The following is a 25,241-nucleotide window of genomic DNA, read 5'->3' as shown; positions in this document are numbered from 1 at the left end:
GGAGAAACAGTTCATACTGTCTGTGTGACCCTCACTAGAGCTTCTGTAATACTAGTTGTATGGGTCAGTATAGTGGAAACCGGAGAACACTGTTAAGATATACTTTTTATTGGGCATCACTGTTTTGGGCTGTGTTTTATTGGATAAAATAAAAGTTATGTTTTAATGGTACCTTCTTATGGGAATGCATTTTTGATGTATTAAAAGACTCTCTAACCTGGCATAGTATATGCCGTACTCTTCTACTCATTTTCTAAGGTTCCCTTACTTCACTGCACATGTTAACCAAATTTCCCCTCTGTTGTAGGACAGCTCATGCTCGTGCAAAGGGGGACGCTGCTGACCAGGCCAGCCAAGCCGCACGTCAGGAATCGGACATTGCAAGGGCCGTGGCAAAAGAACTATCGCCAAGCTTCCATCAACCTGGTGAGTACAACTATTCCCAATCCATTTACCGTACTTGTTTATCGTTGTTTATGTAATGTAACTTTTTAATCCACATTAGCAGTAACTCCTCTTTGTATACTATAAGAATCCACCATTTTATTTCCATGCGATTAGTCAACGGTATATCATAAAATAATAATAATAATAAAAAAAAAAAAAAAAAAACTGGAAAAGTTAGGCCCCGTTCAGGCATATACATATGTTCGTCAGGAAAAAGGTTGACTGAGTCTTCTGAGAAGACTCAGTACCTATCCCTATACCTATCCCTCCATACAGGTGAAGCTCAAAAAATTAGAATATCGTGCAAAAGTTCATTGTATTTCATTAATGCAACTTAAAGGGAACCAATCATCAGATTTTACCCTATATAACGCTTGGTAAAGCATTATATAGGGTAAAATCTTTATTTTCACCATTCCCGGGGGATGCTCCTGCCCCCAGGGATGGTGAAGATATGAAGTTATAAACTAGTCACCGCCGCCGCCATAAGTAGTCACCTGGGCGGGGAGCTCTTCTCACCTACTCCCGTTCTTCGGCCGGCAGCGACGCCCCCTCCGCTTGATTGATGGGCCGCGTCATCGCTCTGCTCCATCTGTTCAGTGAGCGGAACGATGACGCTGCCCATCAATCAAGCGGAGGGGGCGTAGTTCCCGGCCGAAGAACCGGAGTAGATGAGAAGAGCTCCCCGCCCAGGTGACTTACGGCGGCGGCGGTGACTAGTTTATAACTTCATATCTTCACCATCCCTGGGGGCAGGAGCATCCCCCGGGAATGGCGAAAATAAAGATTTTACCCTATATAATGCTTTGCCAAGCATTATATAGGGTAAAATCTGATGATTGGTTCCCTTTAAAAGGAAAGAAAGCATGAAGTGCTCCAAAATCTCCTGGTAGATGGATGAGTTGACCCTGGACTTAAAGGGGTACTCCACTGGAAAACATTATTTTTTTTCTTTTAAATCAACTGGTGCCAGAAAGTTAAACAGATTTGTAAATGACTTTTATAAAAAAAAAAAATCTTATACCTTCCAGTACTTATCAGCTGCTGTTATGATCCACACAAAGTACATATGTGTGCTCTGCCTGGCTGAGCATGCATCTGTTCTCAATAGGAAGAGGGGGGGGGGGGGGGGTAAGCCACTGCCAAATCTTTCTTACCCCTAAGGCTTTGTTCATACAGCAAAATATTTGCGTAATGTCTGCAGGGCAAATACAGGTGGACATTCTGCAAAAATTCCATGTTCTGCCAGCGCTAGGACCACTCAGAAATGCACCGTCTCCCTAGAGGGCAATGCGTTTCTTTTTTTAAATCTGAAATTTTTATTAAGCAGTTTTGCATAAAACAAACAACATACAAATACAAAAGATGGGCAATGCATTTCTAAACGGAATTTGCTGAAAAATTGGACATGTTCATTGCTTCTGCGGACGTCAAAATCAGTTGTTTTGGCCACGGAAATTTGGCCGTGTGCACGGTACAGCAGAATCCCATTGAAATCAATAGGACTCTGCTGCAGCGGAATTCCGCTCGGAAATTCTTCTGCATGAACATAGCCTAAAGATAAATATTAGGGGACACACAGGAGGCCCCAAAAAACACATCAGATGATTGGTGGGTTCAGCCAACTTTAAACTAATGCAGTGTTATCCAGTGTGCCTCCAGTTGTTGCAAAACTACAACTCCCAGTATGCCCGGACAGCCGTTGGCTGTCCGGGCATGCTGGGAGTTGTAGTTTTGCAACAGCTGGAGGCACACTGTTTGGAAAGCACTGGTCTGATGTATTATTTAGTAAGTATCCTCATGCAAAACACTAAATTAGAAAGGAACGGTAAACTTCACGACTTTACGATAGTCTTTTAGACAGTAGATTTTCCGAGATTTCTTTCCAGTGCACATAGCTGATCAGAGCGTTCTTTGTGGTTTACTACATGTTGCGCATTTATAAATACAATCATTGTTACAATTGTCTCCCTTACTTCAATGAGACTAATAATTGGTGCATTGTGATCGGCTATAAATAGCGAGCTTTGGCACGCCTGAGAGCGAATGCCTGAGCTGGATATAGCAGGTGAAGAAGGCAATGTTATTCATTCAACCCTGTGTACAGCCTCATGTAGTATGACCGCATAGTCCACGATGTCCTGTCATAGGTTTCTGCACTGCGCATGGCCTAAATGCACCTTACTAAGGCTATGTTCACACGGCAGAATCTCTGTGCTTCTGCTCAGATGCCATTCGACCAAGCCGGCAGCAGATGTTTTTTTGCGGAATGTGCAGAACTGTATGCAGAATTTCTTGAGCTCAACACACAGATTCTGAACTGGATTCAAAGTTTCATTAACTTCAGTGGGACTCTGACGTGAAATGCCACTAAAAGAATTGACAGGTTCATTCTTTTTTTTGCGGAATACAGAAGTTCCGCAGCGGAAGATCCGGCTTGTAAATGAGACAGCATTCCATTCACCACAATGTAACTTCATGTAGCAGACTTTCCAAGCTGAATTATTCCACCAGATTCCACATGGAAATTCCACTGTGTGAACGGACCCCAAGGGCCTTTCTTGTCCTATAGCTGCCTCATGGGCTGCGGTGCCCATTACATCCTCCGTTGCATAATCCATGTAAGAAATGCTATTTCTTTGACTATATACGTTAAATGGCGCTAACCTGTTCCCACAACCCTAGGTTATGGATTTAGGGAGTGTAAGGATTCCTCCTTGGGGATTAGCTCCGGGATCGTCCTGGACACTGCCACGGGACACGGTTCCACTCAATAAACCCGTAGACCACAGTTCTTCATGCAAGCCTGGCACCTTGCCAGCTTTATTTAGACAGGTTGCAGGGGGAAAACAAACATAACACAGGAACAAAATAAAATCCTAGACCGTCTGGTCACTGACTACACATATCAGCATGCCCTGACTACTAGCTGGTGAGCTACCCTCAGCAAGTTAAAACATGTGACTCCTGCAACCTGTTACTCACAGTTCACACCACTTCTTAGACCACTCACAACTTCAGCTGTGTGCTTCCTCAACAGGGTCCGAGTGTCTCCCCATACAGCAATGTGCTGTTTCCCAGGGAGAGCCCCAACTATTCTGTTCCTTTTCCTTTTAAACACACTTTCCCTTCCTGATACCTCATTAATCAGGCCACAGGTGGAGCATTTTCTAGAGTTAGCAAGGGAAATACACCCTTTCCTTGCCACACTGCCACAGGAGCTAATATTCTCAATAAATGGGCAAATTTCTCATTTTTGCCAAATTCTACTATGTCCATGTCTATGGGAGGGGCGTGATGGCCAACATGCTGCCTCCCATAGACATGAATGGAGGGGGCATGGCGTGATGTCACGATCACGGCCGCCCGCACCAAGTGTTCTGAACATAATGTTCAGAACTCCAGGTGCTGCACAGTGATCACAGAGGGTCCGAGAGGCCTAACCCTAAAAACGGAATAAAAAACCTGAATGTAACTAGGATAAATTATAGCAAAAATCTGTCTATTGTATAATATAAGGCCACTTTGCATTACTCATTACCAATCCCTACCATATAAATAACAGCGTTCTGCGCATGGAGGTTTTGCTCACATTGTTATTCAGAAGGGATTATAGCATTAAAGGGGTACTCCAGTGAAAACCTTTTTTCTTTTAAATCAACTGGTGGCAGAAAGTTAAACATATTTGTAAATTACTTCTACCCGAATTCATATTTGTAAATTACTTCTATTAAAAAATCTTAATCCTTCCTGTACTTATTAGCTGCTGAATACTACAGAGGAAATTCTTTTCTTTTTGGAATGCTCTCTGATGACATCACGAGCACAGTTCTCTCTGCTGACGTTATTATAATAATAATAACACTTTATTTATTGTTGTCCTGAGTGGGATTTGAACCCAAGTCCCCAGCACTGCAAGGCAGCAGTGCTAACCACTGAGCCACCATGCTGCCCTTAGCATACATCTGCTATGCATGGTTGCTAAAATGGACAGAGATGTCAGCAGAGAGCACTGTGCTCGCGATGTCATCAGTGTTCCAAAAAGAAAGGAATTTCCTCTGTAGCATTCAGCAGCTAATAAGTACTGGAAGGATTAAGATTTTTTAATAGAAGTAATTTACAAATCTGTATAACTTTCTGCCACCAGTTGATTTAAAAGAAAAAAGGTTTTCACCGGAGTACCCCTTTAATGGCTACCAATCGGTAAGCAATCTAACCTTGTACAAAAACTTGAGGAGGGTTTGGCTACATGCGGTGGAAAACCACAGCGACAAAGATATTGTTTATGGCTGCACAATTTTGCAGGTAAACAAACTTTCCAATGAATCTGAAAAATGCGCCATCACAGAGTTCACAGGCACTGCAACATGTTCAAGATAAACCGTGTAAAAAGAATTGAAAGCTATATCTAAATTTTAACTCAGACTATATCCGTCACAGGCGTAAGTAAGGTAGCTTGTTTTTTTGTTTTAGGTAAAAAAAAATTAAAATATTCTACTGGTTTTCAGTAAAAAAAAAATATATATATATAATTTTTTTATTATTATTATTATTTTATTTTTTATTGGAAATGCTATTTATTTTTAAATTTTTTATTATTATGATTATTATTATTATTTTTTTTTTTACTGACAATAAAAAAAGGTACTTTCATATATCCCGTCATGGTACTTTCCTCACTAACCAACGTGTTAGTGCCATGCCTTGTGATGTCACATATTTTGTGGTCACATGATTTCGTCATGTAATTACATTTGCACAGTGCAGTTTGTTTTAAAGTCTTTTTTTTATAAAAAAAAATCCCCCCAAATTTCCTTAGCAGAACAATATTTGTATGATGCTGAAACTGGAGACGTGGCAGGGATTAGTGTTGGGATTGCAAGATGTTGTTAATGTTCTGACACTTCTGTACAATACACATCAAGCTGTTGTGACCCCTGCGGTTGCGTTGCTTGTATATGATGGTAGTTACTTGCTCTGCTGGATGTCCAGATGTTTATTTTTGTATTTGGGTGTCAGAATGTATCAGTAATGTCACACTCCTCCATAAATGTCTCTTTGATTGGGTAAAAAGTTGCATTGTGGTGCGCCATTATCACCCCTGCTTCCCCGTCTGCAGATTGGTAAAAACACATCAGCATTGCAATTGTTTCTTAAAGGGGTACTCCACTGGAACACAATTTTTTAAAATCAACTGGTGCCAGAAAGTTACCGTATATACTCGAGTGTAAGCCGACCCGAATATAAGCCGAGGCACCTAATTTCACCCCAAAAACCCAGGAAAAGTTATTGACTCGACTATAAGCCTAGGGTGGGAAATACATCATCCCCCCCTGTCATCATCCCAACCCCCGTCATTAACAACCTCATCATCATCACCCTGTCATCATCCCCCCCTTCATCATCACCGCCTGTCATCATCCCCCCCCCCCTGTCATCATCCCACCCCCCCCCCCCTTCATCATCACCGCCTGTCATCATCCCCTTATCATCCCACACCCCTCTTCATCATCCTCTTATCATCCCACACCCCCCCTTCATCATCCCCTTATCATCCCACACCCCCCCTTCATCATCCCCTTATCATCCCACACCCCCCTTTATTATCCCCTTGTCATTATCCCACCCCCCCTTCATCATCCCCTTGTCATCATCCCACACCCCCTTGTCATCATCCCACACCCTCCTTCATCATCCCCTTGTCATCATCCCACACTCCCCCTTCATCATCCCCTTGTCATCATCACACACCTCCCCCCCACCCCTTCATCATCACCGCTGGTCAATGTCTGATACAGTGGTCTTCAACCTGTGGACCTCCGGATGTTTCAAAACTACAACTCCCAGCAAGCCTGGGCAGCCATCGGCTGTCCGGGCCTGCTGGGAGTTGTAGTTTTGAAACATCTGGAGGTCCGCAGGTTGAAGACCACTGCGGCCTTCGACATCATCCAGCCCCTCACCCCCTTTAGTTCTGTACTCACCTCCGCTCGACGGGACATTAGGGTGCGCTGGTCCGGGCTATCTGTGCTGCAGGATCGTCCGATGGGGAGGGATAGTCATTCCGGGCTGTCCATCTTCACCGGGGGGGCCTCTTCTCCACGCTTCGGGCCCGGAATAGAGACGTTGCCTTGATGACGACGCACAGGGACGTTACTCATGAACGTCCCTGTGCTTCGTCATCAAGGCAACGTGACTATTCCAGGGCCGGACCCGAAGCGCGGAGAAGAGGCCCCCCGGTGAAGATGGACAGCCCGGAACGACTACCCCTCCCCACCAGACGTTCCTGCAGCACAGATGGCCCGGACCAGCGCACCCTAACGTCCCGCCGAGCGGAGGTGAGTACAGAACTAAAGGGGGTGAGAGGTGGGTGGGGCTGGATGATGTCGAAGGCCGCAGTGGTCTTCAACCTGCGGACCTCCAGATGTTTCAAAACTACAACTCTCGGGCTTGCTGGGAGTTGTAGTTTTGAAACATCTGGAGGTCCGCAGGTTGAAGACCACTGAGGGCGGAGGGTTCACTCGAGTATAAGCCGAGGGGGGTGTTTTCAGCACGAAAAATCGTTCTGAAAACTCGGCTTATACTCGAGTATATACGGTAAACAGATTTGTAAATTACTTCTATTAAAAAAATCTTAATCCTTCCAGTACTTATCAGATGCTGTATGATTCACAGGTAGTTCTTTTCTTTTTGAATTTCCTTTCTGTCTGACCACAGTGCTCTCTGCTGACACCTCTGTCCATTTTAGGAACTGTCCACAGCAGGAGAGGTTTTCTATTGGGTTTTGCTCCTACTCTGGACAGTTCCTAATCAATGTGACTCTGCTGCAGCAGAATTTCCGAGTGGAATAAATCTGTGGAATTCCGCTAAAAAATTTCAAAGTGTGAACGTAGCCTTAGATACCAGTGTTGAGTGTTCGATACATTCACAGAATTCTCTTATAAAATGTTTATTGCTCTAACACAACTTTCCCCAACCTGTAACTTTCCAGCTGTTACAGAAGTACAGCTCCCATCAAGTGCTGACGGTAGAAGGCATACTGGGAGTTGTAGTTTTTGAACAGCTAGATAGACAGAGAGTTAGGAAACACTGCACTAAAATATTAATACAACATTCGTAGGGGAAATATTCTGTCATGTTCTTTCAGTGTGAGTGATGAAAATGATTCCATCTGTGCAGAACTGTGCACGTCCACGAGTCAGAGAAGAAACAGATCCTAGGGCAAAGTGAGTGACCCCAAAGTCACTTCTAAATAGGGTTTTGTCTGAGCTTGGGTCCACCAAAGGGCTCTTGGTTATGCCAGTAGACCACTCCAAGCCTGTCTACTTTATGGTAGCCATACACCAGTATGGCCACCATAAAGTAACAATAGTTGTGATCTGAATGTTCATTCTGTAGACAGCTATCTCTCACAATCATCCCATACACAGAAACACTCAGATCAGCCAATGGAATGTAGGGGTAAGCCACTTATCAGATACCACTGGTGACGGGCTATCCCCTAAAGAAGAAAAGGTTAGGGCATCCTTCTCCTCCCCATGTTGTGGAAAGCCCCCTATACGCCAGTCCGGCCAAAATTAGGATTGTCTATAAATTATCAATTGTTGACCCAAAATTAAATGTCAATTTAATGTCCAAAAATGGGAGAAATGGCTGAAATTGTCCCACATTATCATATGTCTGAAGCCATCCTTATAATCCACTCTTTTACTTCTGAGAAGAGTCAATTATCCCCAAGATAAAATCAAAGTAGTTTAATATTCTGTGGTTTATCAGCTTTGCCTTTTTCTTCCATCGCTTCTCCATTTTTAATGCCTCAGATTATTACATGGATTAGAGACATCTCATCTTCATCATGGCTGATAACACCGAACAAAGAATCTTTGTTATCCAGATAATATGTCTCTTATCGAGAAAATTGCTCCAGTCTGTGCGGGATATAAGACCCTTGTTCACGGCACACAGGCCTCCAGTGTACTAGGTGTCACCGAAACAAGCCATGCTTACCATAATAGGCTTTAATGCTATACGGAGCGCTGGAAAGTACAGAAGGGTATTGAAAATGATATTGCGTGAAGATTTTATTAATAACCGTTAATAGAATGTGACAGTCTGTAAGGTCACGGCGAGGAATTCATGCATGGCTAAACGGCTTGTAAAATACTGCCGTGTGAGATATCGCTTTGGGTGCTTGAAAACTGATATCACTTTATACTGAGGCTTAGTTTTGTTGTATCAGGAATATGCAGTGGACAGGTCGGTATCTTTTGATATATGTGTTTGTTGTATTCTTGCATCCATAACTACCATTTTTCAGGATCAAAAAAATACTAGGGTGACTGTTACTAGTGGGGTACTACAGGGGTCAGTCTTGGGTCCTGTTCTATTTAATATAATTATTAATGACCATGTAGAGGGGTTGAATAGTAAAGTAGCAATCTTTGCAGATTATACTAAACTCTGTAAAGCGGTAAACACAATAGAGGACAGTGCACTATTACAAATGGATCTAGATAGGTTGGAGGTTTGGGCTGGGAAGTGGGAGATGAGGTTCAACACTGATAAATGTAAGGTAATGCACATGGGGAAGAAAAATCCGGGCTGGGATTATGTGTTAAATGGGAGCACACTTGGGACGGCTGACTTGGAAAAGGACTTGGGAGTCTTAGTTAATAGTAAATTTAGCTGTAGTGACCAGTGTCGGGCAGCTGCTACCAATAAAATCACGGGGTGCATCAATAGGAAAAAAAATCACAGAATAGGCAAGTCTAGCTGCCAATAAAGGAAAATGTAACTTCCAAGGTAAAGGACCATACTAGGAACCCTGCTTGACAAGTCACAGATGCTCAAAAAATTACCTTTTAGAATAGATAAAACATAAAGTTTATTTAATTACATTTTAAAAAAAAGGCACCACAGATGACAATGGTAACCTATGTTGACCTCAAAGCAAAAAAAATAAAATAAATGCAAAGAACACACAGACCAAAAAAAAAAGGGATATTAAAAATGTGCAAAAAGTGTATATGATGTAGATGATGGGGGTTAATAGTTTCAGATACTGAATTGTTGATGGTAAAGTTTTATGAAGAGGGGGGAGATGTTGGTCCCCGGGGAAGGAGATGGTGCCCACCCTAAAGTACTGAGCCCCCCTCACTGACCCTGCCTTTTGAGGGATCCATCTCCTTAACAGGATGGCCTCAACCACCTCCTTATTGCTAAAGTGCACAGGAGAAAAAAAATAAAAAATTATCAATAGGTGCATAGATGCCCACGACAAGGAAATAATTCTACCGCTGTACAAATCACTAGTCAGACCACACATAGAATACTGTGTACAATACTGGGCACCAGTGTACAAGAAAGATATAGTGGAGCTGGAGAGGGTTCAAAGACGGGCAACCAGAGTAATACTGGGAATGGGAGGACTACAGTACCCAGAAAGATTATAAGAATTAACCTCTTAAGGACTTAGGGCATAACTGTACGCCCTAAGCCCGGTGTGAAAAACGGGGTCACACCGTGACCCCGCATCACACCGGGTCGGTCCCGGCTAACGATAGCCGGGACCCTGGGCTAACAACGTGCGGCACCGATCGTTGTGCCGCGCTGTTAACCCTTCAGACGTGGCGATCAAAGTTGACCGCCGCGTCTGAAAACGAAAGTAAACGGTTCCCGGCAGCTCAGTCGGGCTGATCGGGACATTGCGATAAAATCGCAATGTTCTGATCAGCTGGGACGCAGGCGGAGGTCTCCTTACCTCTCTCCTCGGCGTCCGATCGGGGATTGATTGCTCCAAGCCTGAGCTACAGGCTTGAGCAATCGAGCCCCTATCTGACTGATCAGTGTGTGCAGTGTTATAAGTCCCTATGGGGGCTATAACACTGCAAAAAAAAAAGTTAACAAAGGTCATTTAACCCCTATTAAAAGTTTGGATCACCCCCCTTTTCCCATAAAAAAAAGAAACTGTGTAAATAAAAATAAACATATGTGGTATCGCCGTGTGCGAAAATGTCGGAACTATAAAAATATATCATTAATTAAATTGCACGGTCAATGGCGTGCGCGCAAAAAAATTCCAAAGTCCAAAATAGTGTATTTTTGATCACTTTTTATATCATGAAAAAATGAATAAAAAGCGATCAAAAAGTCCGATCAATACAAAAATGGTACCGATAAAAACTTCAGAACACAGCGCAAAAAATTAGTCCTCATACCGGCCCTTACACGGAAAAATAAAAAAATTATGGGGGTTAGAAGATGAGAATTCTTAACATTCCTAACAAAATTTTCCTGCATGTAGTTATGATTTTTTTCCGAAGTACGACAAAATCCAACCTATATAAGTAGGGGATCACTGCGAAAAATGCACTGCGTAGAAACGGAAGCCCCCAAAAGTTACAAAATGACATTTTTTATTCAATTTTGTCGCACAATGATTTTTTAATAAGCCATCATATGGATTTTTAGGTGCAACATTGAAAGCGTTATGATTTTTAGAAGGTGATGTGGAAAAAATGAAAATGCAAAAACGGAAAAACGCTGAGTCCTTAAGGGGTTAAGGTTATTTAGTTTTGAAAAAAGAAGGCTTAGGGGAGACCTAATAACTATGTATAAATATATCAGGGGACCGTACAGAGATTTCTCCCATGATCTATTTTTAGCCAGGACTGTATCAATAACAAGGGGGCATCCTCTACCTCTAGACGAAAGAAGGTTTCTACACCAGAGGAGGTGGTCATGGTGAACTCTGTAAAAGAGTTTAAAAGGGGTCTGGATGCATTTTTGGAGAATAACAACATTACAGGTTATGAATTCTAGATTTATAGGGACAGAAGGTTGATCCAGGGATTTATTCTGATGACATATTTGGAATCGGGAAGGAATTTTTACCTCTAGTATGAGTTTTTTTTTGCCTCCTCTGGATCAACTCAGTAGGGACTAATTAGGGTAAGGTTAGGCTCAGACTATGGAATCTTCAGGCAGAAAATTTCCACCCGGAGATTCCGAGTGCGGCCAGCGCTGGCTGAATCAGTGGGCGCTAGGACCGCGCGGACACTGCAGTCTCCAATAGACTGCAATGTGTTCCGCGCGGATTTCCGCCTGAAGAAAGAGCACCGCCTTTCTTCAGGCGGAAATTTCCAAGTGGATTGTCCGTTCACAAATTCCGAAGTGTGAATTTGTGAACGGAAAATCCTTCACTACACTATACATTTTAGAAAGCGGAATTTCTGCCTGCAATTTCAAAGCAAAATTGCAGGCGGAAATTCCATAGTCTGAACCTAGCCTAATAATAGGTTGAACTTGATGGCCTCTGGTCTTTTTTCAACCTTATGAACTATGTTACAATGTTACTATGTCACTTCATATATCCTATAGTGAAATATGGGCATCTTGAGATTTGTCATTTAAATCTGTTCCATGTTACTCTTAGGGGGTGATTTATTTATAAATTATGTGTACGGTGTGTTTTTATTTTGTGCTACTTGCACCAAAATTATCATGTCATTTTGCACTATTTTTATGTTTTTCATCGCTGATTTCATAATTTTTGTTGTTGTTTTCTTCCGGGGGATATGGAGAGCAGATGCACTGGTGGGTGCACTGAATTTATCACTAAAAATAATTTTGTGCGCAGATGTACTCCGGTGACTAGTTGGTATAGGAATGTGTGTGAGCATATCAGCCTTGTAAAAAATTAAAAAACTTCTATGAGATTCCTGTCATTTCTGGAAATTTATGAAGTGATGTGCGCAATATAATAAATTTTGTGCAACAACTGGGAAACACAGCAGGTTTCGTATTGTGGGAAAATCTGCACTTATGATAAAGTCTTCCTAATGTAGGTGCGCACATTTACTTACTAGTGTGGAAAACCAGTGTGCTTAAAGCCAAACTGACAGCCAGTTCATCTACACTATACCCAATACACAGGGTTATAGTGTGCCCAGATCCTTGGGGATATGTTTCTGAACATGTGACCTGTGCAAAGCTCATTCAAGAGGGAAGGGGAGCCTGATCTCTGAGCATCAGCTGTAGTAAAGATCCTGTGTATATATATATATATATATATATATATATATATATATATATATACACATACAGTACAGACCAAAAGTTTGGACACATCTCATTCAGAGTTTTCTTTATTTTGATGACTATGAAAATTGTAGATTCACACTGAAGGCATCAAAACTATGAATTAACACATGTGGAATTATATACATAACAAAAAAGTGTGAAAATATTTCATATTCTAGGTTCTAGCCACCTTTTGCTTTGATTACTGCTTTGCACACTCTTGGCATTCTCTTGATGAGCTTCAAGAGGTAGTCACCTGAAATGGTCTTCCAACAGTCTTGAAGAAGTTCCCAGAGATGCTTAGCACTTATTGGCCCTTTTGCCTTCACTCTGCGGTCCAGCTCACCCCAAACCATCTCGATTGGGTTCAGGTCCGGTGACTGTGGAGGCCAGGTCATCTGGTGCAGCACCCCATCACTCTCCTTCTTGGTCAAATAGCCCTTACACAGTCTGGAGGTGTTTGGGGTCATTGTCCTGTTGAAAAATAAATGATGGTCCAACTAAACGCAAACCGGATGGAATAGCATGCCGCTGCAAGATGCTGTGGTAGCCATGCTGGTTCAGTATGCCTTCAATTTTGAATAAATCCCCAACAGTGTCACCAGTAAAGCACCCCCACACCATCACACCTCCTCCTCCTCCACACCAGCACACCTGTGAAGTGGAAACCATTTCAGGTGACTATTGAATCTCAACAAGAGAATGTCAAGAGTATGCAAAGCAGTAATCAAAGCAAAAGGTGGCTACTTTGAAGAACCTAGAATATTACATATTTTCAGTTGTTTCACACTTTTTTGTTATGTATATAATTCCACATGTGTTAATTCATAGTTTTGATGCCTTCAGTGTGAATCTACAATTTTCATAGTCATGAAAATAAAGAAAACTCTGAATGAGAAGGTGTGTCCAAACTTTTGGTCTGTACTGTATAAAAACAGACCTATGGGTGGGGGGTCAATTCACACAGTTTCTATATACAGATTATCACTGAGTGATCACAAGGACCCTAAGGCCATGTTCTCATGTCGGAATTTCTGTGCCAGATTCTGCTTTGGAATTTGGCACGGAGATTCCACTGCAGCAGAGTCCCGTTGAATTCAACAAGATCCTGCTGCTCTGTGCACACGGCGGAATTTCCATACCAGACGTTTCTAGCACCAAAATTCAGATTTCTGTGTCTGCAGGAACAATGGACATGTTCATTCTTTCTGCGGACTCCGCACGGAATGCATATCCATCTGTGAGACTGCGCATTCCTGTGCGGTCCTAGCACTGGCATGTTTAAGCGGCACCCGCATTTTGCGGAATGTCAGCGTGGAGATTCTCTGTGCGGTCATTCCGTTGTGTGAACACAGCCTAAATATACCATCCAATAATATGAATGAAGTAGATGGTATATTTATGTAATCCTGTCTGAGAAGATGAGAAGGACCCTGCTGGGCGCTGATCTGTACAGAACAGGAATTGTCAGCTTAATACGAGTCCTATTGGCCAGACAGCAGATTTCAGGATTAAACAACCTTTTTCTGATGAAACATTCCCTTTAACTGAATAAAGTTAACTTTTTATTTATTTATTTTTTTTAGATCTTTTTCTGGTATATTCTCTGTTGTTTTGTTAGAGAAATGTAATTATTAACAAGAAGGGGAGATTAATGATAATACCCGGATTCCCTCTATTGTCTTCTACAATTCACTTTTGCGATCCATTCAATTAAACTAAGTGCAGATTAAAATGAATAGTTGGGCCATTTCAGCGCTGACATATTATTATAGCTGTGATGAATGAGCTTGTAGAACCCGAGATTCATGAATCATAAGCTTCAGCACCTCTTTACAACTTATGACATATATATACTGTATATATATGAACTTGTGTGTCTTATAGGGGCTGCACAAGATTCGAAAAAGCTTCTGTCTGACAGAAACAGTGCTACACCAGTACACAGACCATATGTGGTATTGCAGTTCAGCTCTATTCACTTTAAGGCCATGTTCACATGACCGATTCCATGCAGAATGTCCGCCCGAAAAACATAGGCGGATATTCTGCACATTTGAATGTTCCGGCGGGCACTAGGGCCGCTCGGAAAGGCACGGTCTCATAGATGGCAATGCATTTACAAGGACAATTCGCAGAAATAATAGACATGAATACCGCCGTGAGCACAGTGCAGCAGAATCCCATTCCGCTCAGGTGTGGTGCTGTTTCTGGAAAGAAGCAGAAATGTTTTTCTCATTATATGCAACCTGTATAACTGTGGTCTCCAAACTGTGGACCTTCAGATGTTACAGACCTACAACTTCCAGCATGCCAGGTCGCTAGCTGTTTGGGCATGCTGGGAGTTGTAGTTTTTCAACAGCTGGAGGTCCATGGTTTGGAGACCACTTATAAAATGTAGCAGCAGCATTAAAGGGGTACTCTACTGGAAAACATTTTTTTTTAAATCAACTGGTGCCAGAAAGTTAAACATATTTGTAAATTACTCCTATTAAAAAATCTTAATCGTTCCAGTACTTATCAGCTGCTGTATGATGCACAGGAAATACTTTTCTTTTTACATTTCCTTTCTGCCTGACCACACTGCTCTCTACTGACACCTCTGTCCATTTTATGAACTGTCCAGAGTAGGTGCAAAATACCCATAGAAAACCTATACTGCTCTGGACAGTTCCTGACATGGACAGAGGTGTCAGCAGAGAGCACTGTGGTCAGACAGAAAGGAAATTCAAAAGGAAAATAAGTTCCTGTGGATCATACAGCAGCTGATAAGTGCTGGAAGGATTAAGATTTTTTAATAGAAGTAATTTACAAATCTGTTTAACTTTCTGGCACCAGTTAAAAAACAAAACAAAGTTTACCAGTGGAGTACCCCTTTAAAGGGGTTGCTCAGGGAATAATTTTACAGTGGGCTCAGGTAAAGATAATAAACAATGGCCCCAATTTACTAAGAGAGTGTAGTTTTCTTTGTGGGTTTTTTCCCCAACAGATATTGTTTCACAGTAATTACTAAGGTTTCCCTACATTTTGCACTTTTCCTTATGTTTTTCTTTTTTACACCTGCTCCGATCTGTCGGTTTTTCCTCAGCTCAAATCCACCACATTTTCTGTGGAAACCATAGTTAATATGTCGGGACATGCCCCCTTTAGTTGACCACGCCCCCTTTTCCCTGGCAGTCACACCCATTTCTTGGGTTTTCTCAGTAAAATGGAGAGTTGGTCGGGTTTTTTAAATTCTAGCGCAAAAACCCGATAAAACAGGTCGGGCTTACAATAGTAAATCCAGGCCAATGTGTACATACCCCTGCTGCCGCCGCCCTTCCATTGGAACCTGGTTCTGCTGTGTAACAATCCTGTTCAGGATCTTAAAGGGGTACTCCCACCCTAGACATCTTATCCCCTATCCAAAGGATAGGGGATAAGATGTCTGATCGCGGGGGTCCCGCTGCTGGGGACCCCCGCAATGTTGCATGCGGCACCCACCTGCTTCTTGTCTGGAAGCGCTGGAGGGTCTGGGTTGCGACCACGGGAACGGAAGTCCGTGACGTCAGGACTCCGCTCCACGTCACGCCCCGTCCCCTCAATGCAAGTCTATGGGAGGGGGTAAACTGGAGTGGGTGCCGCATTTAACATTGCGGGGTCCCCAGCGGCGGGACTCCCGCGATCAGACATCTTATGCCCTATCCTTTGGATAGGGGATAAGATGTCTAGGGTGGGAGTACCCCTTTAAGACAAGGACATGCTGACTTAGCCAGTCAGTGACCTCTTTGGTGTGTTCCTCAAACTGTTCCTTAGAACAAACAGCAAACAAAAGTGCTCCCATGTGTAGAACCTTTAGTTATAGATGTAGGTGAAATAAATGGTACATAAACCACTCACCTATCTGTTGTGCAAATTCCGGAACAACCCTTACAAACGTACAAGGGTAATATCCAGGGCACAATTCACCTGGGATGCTGGTCCACCCCAAACATGCTCCAGGGCGCAAAGACAATCGTAACAACCACTCCTTCCTCCTCGGGGATATCCAGGCGCCGCCACATATAAAATCAACAGGATGACTTCCAAAGAAATAAAAACTACTAGTTTATTAAAAGTACAAAGCATTTCAAAGCCCGTCCAGCTTCATTCTATGTTCTGTTGGTGTTGGACAGGAGTCAGTGTTGACCCTCACCGCCCTGCAGCTATGCAGCTTTATTTGCTGAAATGCTCTGTGTGTTCTGACCGCTTTCTATCATTGCCAACAATAACTTTTTTAGCAATTTCGTGCTACGTTAGCTCAACTGTGGGGTTGGAGAAGGTGGCAAACCTTGGACTTCCATGACCTTCTTTGGATTAGTTATTGTAGGTACAAACCACTGCACCCCAGGAATATCACATCACACAAGATCTGTCATTTTGGAGACACTCTAAACCAGTCATGTAGCCATCATATTTTGGCTCTTATGAAAGTTGCCAAAATCCCTACACGTAATCGTTACATCATAGTAAAACTGTTGGGCATTAGGGCTTATCGGTGTATCTTAAAGTAAAGTGTATCTATTTACTTATAGCAATCTTGTCATGGTTCTTGGATGCTTCTCAGAAGTCTCACAACATTCTTATGCTAAGTGTCACATGTGGAACAGAACTATATGAATCATTTATACACATTTTTATGAAATTAGATTTTATGCCTTTTTTAGGGCATACTTTTGAAATACATGCACTGAACAGTCCCCCTCATGCACCCCAATTCTGTCCAAAGTGACCAAAGATGTCTAGTTGAGATGAAATGGGTTATTCCATATGAAATATTTTGGGAGATAATCAAAAACTACTGTAATTTCTGTTACAGCGATAATAATTACACTTTTTTTTCTCCTCACATTTTTAAAAGTCTTTTGTGCTGCTTTGAAAATGTGTTAATTTTTGTGCCACATATTTTTTTGTGCCGAAATTGTCAAATTTGGCACCAAATAATTTTTTTTTTAGTTGCCACCATATTGGTTTTTTTCTTGCACCAAATTTTACATCCCGGAAAATTCTGCCTGAAGCATCTCACGTAATATTCCATGATTACTAGTGCCCAGACAAGCGAAAACTGTATAAATAAAACATTTCTAGGACTTAAAGGGTGCAGTGACCATGAAAAAAAGAAAAAAATATATATCATTTTTTAATGACCTTTTTCAATAATAATTATTGGAATTGACACCTTTACCCAAAAAAATAAATAAATAAATACAACCACTTCTGTGATTTCTACACTAGCAAAAAGCTGGTGTGAAATTTTTAATGTAAAATGGACTGTTACCCTTTTGATAATATCAAGTAAAACTTGAAATTTACATAGCCACACCCACTTTTGCTAATCTGGAGTGACTAGTATAAACCATGGATCATTCTCATGTAAAACACTTTGAATATCTGATGGAAACTCAAGTTTAATGTGGAGAGTTTTGAATATGACCCCATAGTGTTTATTTCCAGAGTAGTTAAGAATTTAAATTCAATAGCAATTGATTAAAAATCTGTCTCTGTTATGAAAGTTCTTACATTGATGACAGGTGTAGCGCCTCCTGCTGTTCTGCGTTCCACTGATTTCTGTGTCCTCCTTCTTGGTGGACACACAAGTTTTGTTTGATCTCCTCACCAGGAGGTAGGTATTTGTTCATCACATACGGTACTTTCTTTTTGAACTTTCGTAAGCCTGTGTATGTAATGATCCTGATCTAATGCTACACAGAAATTCTAAGTATATGTTTATATGTAATACTATGTTTCACTTTTTTTTTACATACACAGGCTTATAGAAGTGTGTATAGGAAGCATGTGATTTACAAATAAAAATTAACGATAATTTGGTGCGGACAGTGGAGAGGAAAATTCATGGAAATAAGATCTCATAGCACTATGTTAGTGAGATCTCTGGAGGTGTGTGGGAAGGACTGCTGTCTGTGTATGTCAGTGGAGGGAGACAGGAGAAGTGAGATCTTGTATCTTTACTAGACATCTAGGGGATAAGATGTCTGATCGTGGGGTCTCACTGCTGGGAACCCCAGTGATCTCTCCTGCAGCACCCCCTGCCATCTGGTGCACGGAGTGAGCTCCGTGCCTGATGACTGGCAATGCAGGGGCCGAAGGATCATGACATCACAGACCTGCCCCCCTGTGACATCATGCCTGCCCCTTTAATGCAATACTATGGGAGGGGGTGTGGCAGCTGTCACGCCCTCTCCCATAGACTTGCATTTAGGGGGAGGGGCGTGATGTCAAACGGGGGCAAGGCCGTGACATCTCGATCCTCTGGCCCCTTCATAGCCAGTCATCAGGCACGGAGCGAAGCTCACTCCGTGCACCAGATGGCAGGGGGTGCTGCAGGAGAGATCGCGGGGGTTAAGATGTCTAGGGGCAGTGTACCCCTTTAAAGTGAGAAAACCAGAGCTACATAGTTAGTACGGTTGAAAAGGAAAAGAAATAGGCTAAAATGGTGAAGAGGGGCTGTATATAAATTGTGTTAGAATAGTGGCGTGTATTGCTCCAGAGCTTTGTGTTTTCTATCAGTGTGATAAACTCTTTAGGTCATAAAGTCCTCACCTATTAAAGTAAAGGGGCACTCTCCCTATGTTTTATCCAGGACTTTCCACCAATAGTGATTGGGCCCTGGACATAACATATATGTTTGGCTAGCTTCTTCTCAATACATAATTCTATACATTGCAGGGTTTGAGCAGTCTATGTTACAAATAAATGACGCGCTCCCTACTGAGTGACTGCTGGTGCAGAGCGTAATGATCATGGAAGATAAATGTTCTCAGAATAGTCATTGTTACCAGGAGATCTCTGTAGGCATGTAAGTGGAGGAGTATGTGCGGGATGTAAGAAATTGGCATGTTAAGAAATGCTAATGATAAGCATTATCATAAACCTAATGAAAATTGTACCAACGGGAAGAATACATCATTTACTTTAATAATTAAGAGCTGTTTTCTTTAAGCAGCTTGTTATATAAAGAAAATAAGTTTTATTTCATTTTTCTGGGCCCTGCTCATTGGTTTTCATTGCCAAAGTCTACAGCCGTAAATCTTTGTATTTTTTGATTATGGCATTGATATATACCGTATTTATCGGCGTATAACACGCACTTTTTAGGCTAAAATTTTTAGCCTAAAGTCTATGTGCGTGTTATACGCCGATACCTCCCCAGGAAAAGCAGGGGGAGAGAGGCTGTCGCTGCCCGCTTCTCTCCCCCTGCATTCCCTGGGGTCTAGAGCCCTGCTGCCGGCCCTTCTCACCCCCTGGCTATTGGCGCCGCTGCCCGTTCTGTCCCCCTGACTATCGGTACCGGCGCCGATAGCCAGAGGGAGAGAAGGGGCAGCGGCACCCATTGCCGGCGCCGCTGCCCCGTTGCCTCCCCCCATCCCCGGTGGCATAATTACCTGGGTTGGGTCCGCGCTGCTGCAGGCCTCCGGCGTGCGTCCCCTGCGTCGTTGCTATGCACGGCGCACTGACGTCATGCGCCGCGCCGTGCAGCGCATAGCAACGACGAAGGGGACGGACGCCGGAGGCCTGCAGCAGCGCGGACCCAACCCAGGTAATTATGCCACCAGGGATGGGGGGAGGCAACGGGGCAGCGGCGCCGGCAATGGGTGTCGCTGCCCCTTCTCTCCCCCTGGCTGTCGGCGCCGCTTCTTTCCCCCTGGCTATCGGCGCCGGCAATGGGGCGCCGGTACCGATAGTCATGGGGACAGAACGGGCAGCGGCGCCGATAGCCAGGGGGAGAGAAGGGCCGACAGCAGGGCTCTAGACCCCAGGAAAGGCAGGGGGAGAGAAGCGGGCAGCGACGGCCTCTCTCCCCCTGCCTTTCCTGGGGATGTATCGGGGTATACACGCGCACACACGCACCCTCATTTTACCATGGATATTTGGGTAAAAAACTTTTTTTACCCAAATATCCTTGGTAAAATGAGGGTGCGTGTTATAGGCCGGTGCGTGGTATACCCCGATAAATACGGTAATCTCTCCGTCATTGTAAATCATCTGATCAAGATAAGGAATCTATCTAAAAGACCAGGAGTCAATCTGAGGTGCAAAGTCATCATTTTAGTTTATATAGTATGGGATAAAGGAGAACTTCAGTATAGCAAAACTTATCCCCTATCCTAAGGATAGGGGATAAGCGTCAGATCGCGGGGGTCCGACCGCTGGGATCCACCACAATCTCTTGTACAGGGCCCCAGCTCTCCTCCTGAATGCGGCTGTTAGGATTCGGCTAGCTGGATGTGGATCCTCTGTGTCAGCGAGGGATTGGCGTGGACCGTGACGGTGGACCGGTTCTAGGGTTGCTACTGGTATTCTCCAGAGCCCGTCGCAAAGCGGGATGGTCTTGCTGCGGCGGTAGCAACCAGGTCGTATCCACCGGCAACGGCTCAACCTCGCTGACTGCTGAGAAGGCGTGGGACAGAAGGACTAGACAGAGGCAAGGTCAGATGTAGCAGAAGGTCGGGGCAGGCAGCAAGGTTCGTAGTCAATGAGGATAGCAGATGATCTGGAACACAGGCTTTGAACAACACTAATGCTTTCTCTGGCACAAGGCAACAAGATCCGGCAAGGAAGGGAAGGGGAAGTGAGGTTATATGGACAGGGAGCAGGTGGAAGCTAATTTAGACTGATTGGGCCAGGCACCAATCACTGGTGCACTGGCCCTTTAAATCTTAGAGAGCTGGCGCGTGCACGCCCTAGAGAGCGGAGCCGCGCGCGCCAGAACATGACAGCCGGGGACCGGGACAGGTAAGTGGCTTGGGATGCGATTCGCGAACGGGCGCGTCCCGCTATGCGAATCACATCCCCATCGCGAATGTCAGTGCAGCGCTCCCGGTCAGCGGGTCTGACCGGGGCGCTGCAGAGGGGAGAACGTCGCGAGCGCTCCGGGGAGGAGCAGGGACCCGGAGCGCTCGGCGTAACAGCGGCTTTTTGATCACTGCTCGAACCAACACGCCCCCTCAATGCATCTCAATAGGAGAGCCGGAGGTTGCCGAGTGCAGTGCTTCGGCTCTCCTGTAGAGATGCATTGAGGGGCGTGTTGGCCGCAGCTTCGTGCTGTGGTCGAAACGCCACATTCAGGAGGAGAACCTGGGCCCTGTACAGGGTGTTTCGGTCCAGCAGTAATTTTTTTTCTGCCAGAAGCTCCAACACAGATGTGAACCTAGCCTTAAATCAATGAAAGTTTTATTACATGCAGCTGATTAATGCAAAGTAGGATATTTTCTGCTGAACTGTAGATCTAATTGGGCTCTGGGCAGTATCATGGAGCTTCTGTGCATTTCCGAGGTCAGGGTTAGAAAGTGGAAATGCCTGCTTTACCAATCAGATGCAGCATTAGTCTCCCAATTGAACCGCTGATTGGCAATTCGACATCCAACCCTGGATGTGCTGTGCAGTGATAGTGGTGGGGGAGAGAGGAAGGTAAGTATGGCATTTTTTACTCCATACCACCTGGCAGAGCACAATTACAGAAAAAAATACTCTCCAAAATAACCCTTTAACTAACTTACTTTTCAGCAGTGCAGTGTTGGCCTTTGTTATGATAGCAAAAAAAATGTATAGTTTTTTTTTACTCAACAAAACACTACTGAGATGTCTGACACAATCTTGCCAGTGGATAAACCGTCAGATTTACTCTATTGTAGTTCAGATAAGCTTATCCTCAGCTTTTCCATGCATAATTTACAGCAATATTGAACAGGTCGTGGCTTTTAACTGTGTATGGTATACATAGGTTACCACTCAACGACTGATGACAATAGATGTTAGGATTCGGCAGGCTGGATGTGGATCCTCTGTGTCAGCGAGGGATTGGCGTGGACCGTACCGGTGGACCGAGTCTAAGCTGCTACTGGTATTCACCAGAGCCCGCCGCAAAGCGGGATGGACTTGCTGCGGCGGTAGCAACCAGGTCGTATCCACCGGTAACGGCTCAACCTCGCTGACTGCTGAGAAGACGTGGGACAGAAGGACTAGACAGAGGCGAGGTCAGACGTAGCAGAAGGTCAGGGCAGGCGGCAAGGTTCGTAGTCAATGGCAACAGCAGAAGGTCTGGAAACACTGGTAAGGCAATCACAGGAAACGCTTTCACTAGGCACAAGGGCAACAAGATCCGGCAATGCTGGGAAGGGGAAGTGAGGTTATAAAGGCGTGGAGCAGGTGGGAGCTAATTAGACTGATTGGGCCAGGCACCAATTAGTGGTGCACTGGCCCTTTAAATCTTAGAGAGCTGGCGCGCACGCGCCCTAGGGAGCAGAGCCGCGCGCACCAGGACGTGACAGCCGGGGACCGGGACAGGTAGGTGGATTGGGATGCGATCCTCGAGCGGGCACGTCCCGCTATGCGATTCGCATCCCCGTCGGCAGTGTCAGTGCAGCGCTCTTGGTCAGCGGGTCTGACCGGGGCGCTGCAGAGAGGAGAATGCCGCGAGCGCTCCGGGGAGGAGCAGGGACCCGGAGCGCTCGGCGTAACAATAGACACTAAAAGAATCCACAAAAATTAACGCACATTAAAATGTGGCTTTTATTCAAAATTCTAAGTTAATGTGAAACACAAAAAAATAGCAGCCATATAGATTACCGCAATATAGGCATTATATATTAGCGTGTATAATAAGTTTGTGATCACTATAAGTGGGGAGTAAACTAGTAACACAATATGGCACTCTTGATCCAGATGGTGGGTGCATGAGTAGGGTCCCAATCCTTACTTAAATGCTACAAATGACTCGGCACTCGAGATAATGCTTAAGTGGGATTTATTTCATACGCAATCCAAGTAGATAACGTTTCGGTCAGGTATTGACCTTCATCAGATCTGGATTGCTGCGGAGTATAGTGCTAGAAGGTGCGGCTAGAACCGCCGTGATATGTGTCCTGTGTGGAGCGAACGTAGTCGCAGAGACATCTGCGACTACGGTCGCTCCACGCAGGACACATATCACGGCGGTTCTAGCCGCACCTTCTAGCACTATACTCCGCAGCAATCCAGATCTGATGAAGGTCAATACCTGACTGAAATGTTATCTACTTGGATTGCGTATGAAATAAATCCCACTTAGGCATTATCTCGAGTGCCGAGTCATTTGTAGCATTTAAGTGGGGAGTAACTCAGGCTCTCCCTACCCACTGTCCCTGTTACGCACTTCTTACCTACTGTTACCTCACACTGAAAAGGACGGCACCACACTGGAATCCCTATTGTACCCAGACAGGCAAATATATCACTGCAATATTGTGGTGCTCTATACAGGCGATACTGTGCAGTTTTTTGTGTTTTATATTCACTTTGAGTTTTACTTGTAAATTACTTCTATAAAAAAAAAATCTTAATCCTTCCAGTACTTTTTAGGGGCTGTTATACTACATAGAAAATGTTTTTCTTTTTGGATTTCTCTTATGTCATGACCACAGTGCTCTCTGCTGACATCTGCTGTCCATTTTAGGAACTGTCCAGAGCAGGAGAAAATCCCCACAGCAAACATATGCTGGACAGTTCCTAAAAAGGACAGCAGAGGTCAGCAGAGAGCACCGTGGTCGTGACATAAGAGAAATAAAAAAAAAAAAGAAAAACATTTCCTCTGTAGTATATAGCCCCTAAAAAGTACTGGAATTATTAAGATTTTTTAATAGAAGTAATTTACAAATCAGTCAGTTGTGGACTATCACTAAGACTGCACTCTGCATTACAAATTCTAATTTCTATGCTGTAAATCTACCTGGAGACGACCCTGCCGATCTTGCCGCTCCAGTCCATAGCGGACTTCTAGTCCAGAGTGGACTTGCCACGAGCCGGGGCAATCCAAGCACATCCTGCAGGTGCCGGCACTGACGTCACACGCCACTCTCACGAGGTAGAGACATCAATCCCCAGTCTGTTGCAAACCTGACCTCTACGGCGGGACATTCCATCAGTCAGTGACACCTCTACAAGTATCCATCACCGACGCCTGCCAGCGCCGGGACCCGGAGGTAGCCCACCTGCAGTGACCATCTCAGTGCTTTATCCATTCAGCTCCACGGCAGATCCACGCTCTAAGGACCGGTAATGTACTGCAAAACTGCCAGCTGTTTGTCCTGATGTAAAGACACTGAGAAACTAGCAACAGTGAACACTAATTGTAATACACTTTGAACATTGTTGCACTTTCATCTACTAAGAGGAACTTGTTACATTGTTGCATACTGCACATATTTTTGCATCCAACCCCCTTTACAGTGGAAAAGGACTGATTTTTACGATACCACCCAGCAATTAAAGGGGTACTCCGCCCCTAGACATCTTATCCCCTATTCAAAGGATAGGGGATAAGATGTCAGATCGCCGGGGTCCCACTGCTGGGGACCCCGGGGATCGCTGCTGCGGCACCCTGCTATCATTACTGCGCAGAGCGAGATCGCTCTGCACGTAATGACGGGCAATACAAGGGCCAGAGCATCGTTACGTCACGGCCCGCCCCCGTCAATACAAGTCTATGGGAAGGGGGCCTGGCAGACTGCCACGCCCCCTGCCATAGACTTGCATTAAGGGGACGGCCGTGATGTCATGAGGGGCGGAGCCATGACATCACGCTGCTCCGGCCCCTGTATCGCCCGTCATTACGCACAGAGCGAACTCGCTCTGTGCAGTAATGAAGGCGGGGTGCCGCAGCGGCGATCCCCAGGGTCCCCAGCAGCGGGACCGCGGCGATC

General features: G+C 44.3%; 1 protein-coding gene across 1 annotated transcript in view; it reads left to right on the top strand.

Annotated features, from left to right (window-relative positions):
• JPH1 (junctophilin 1) overlaps positions 1-25,241 on the top strand; it is a 156,420-nt gene that overhangs the window by 98,936 nt on the left and 32,243 nt on the right. Inside the window, exon 3 of the mRNA XM_056522169.1 lies at positions 308-426. Coding sequence (XP_056378144.1) covers positions 308-426 — 119 coding nt within the window. The remainder of the gene's footprint in view (positions 1-307; positions 427-25,241) is intronic.

The sequence above is a fragment of the Hyla sarda genome, chromosome 5 (genome assembly GCF_029499605.1).
Source record: "Hyla sarda isolate aHylSar1 chromosome 5, aHylSar1.hap1, whole genome shotgun sequence".
Classification (NCBI taxonomy): domain Eukaryota; kingdom Metazoa; phylum Chordata; class Amphibia; order Anura; family Hylidae; genus Hyla; species Hyla sarda.
The sequence above is the reverse complement of the archived record's forward strand: the minus strand, read 5'-3'. Positions and strand labels throughout refer to the sequence as shown.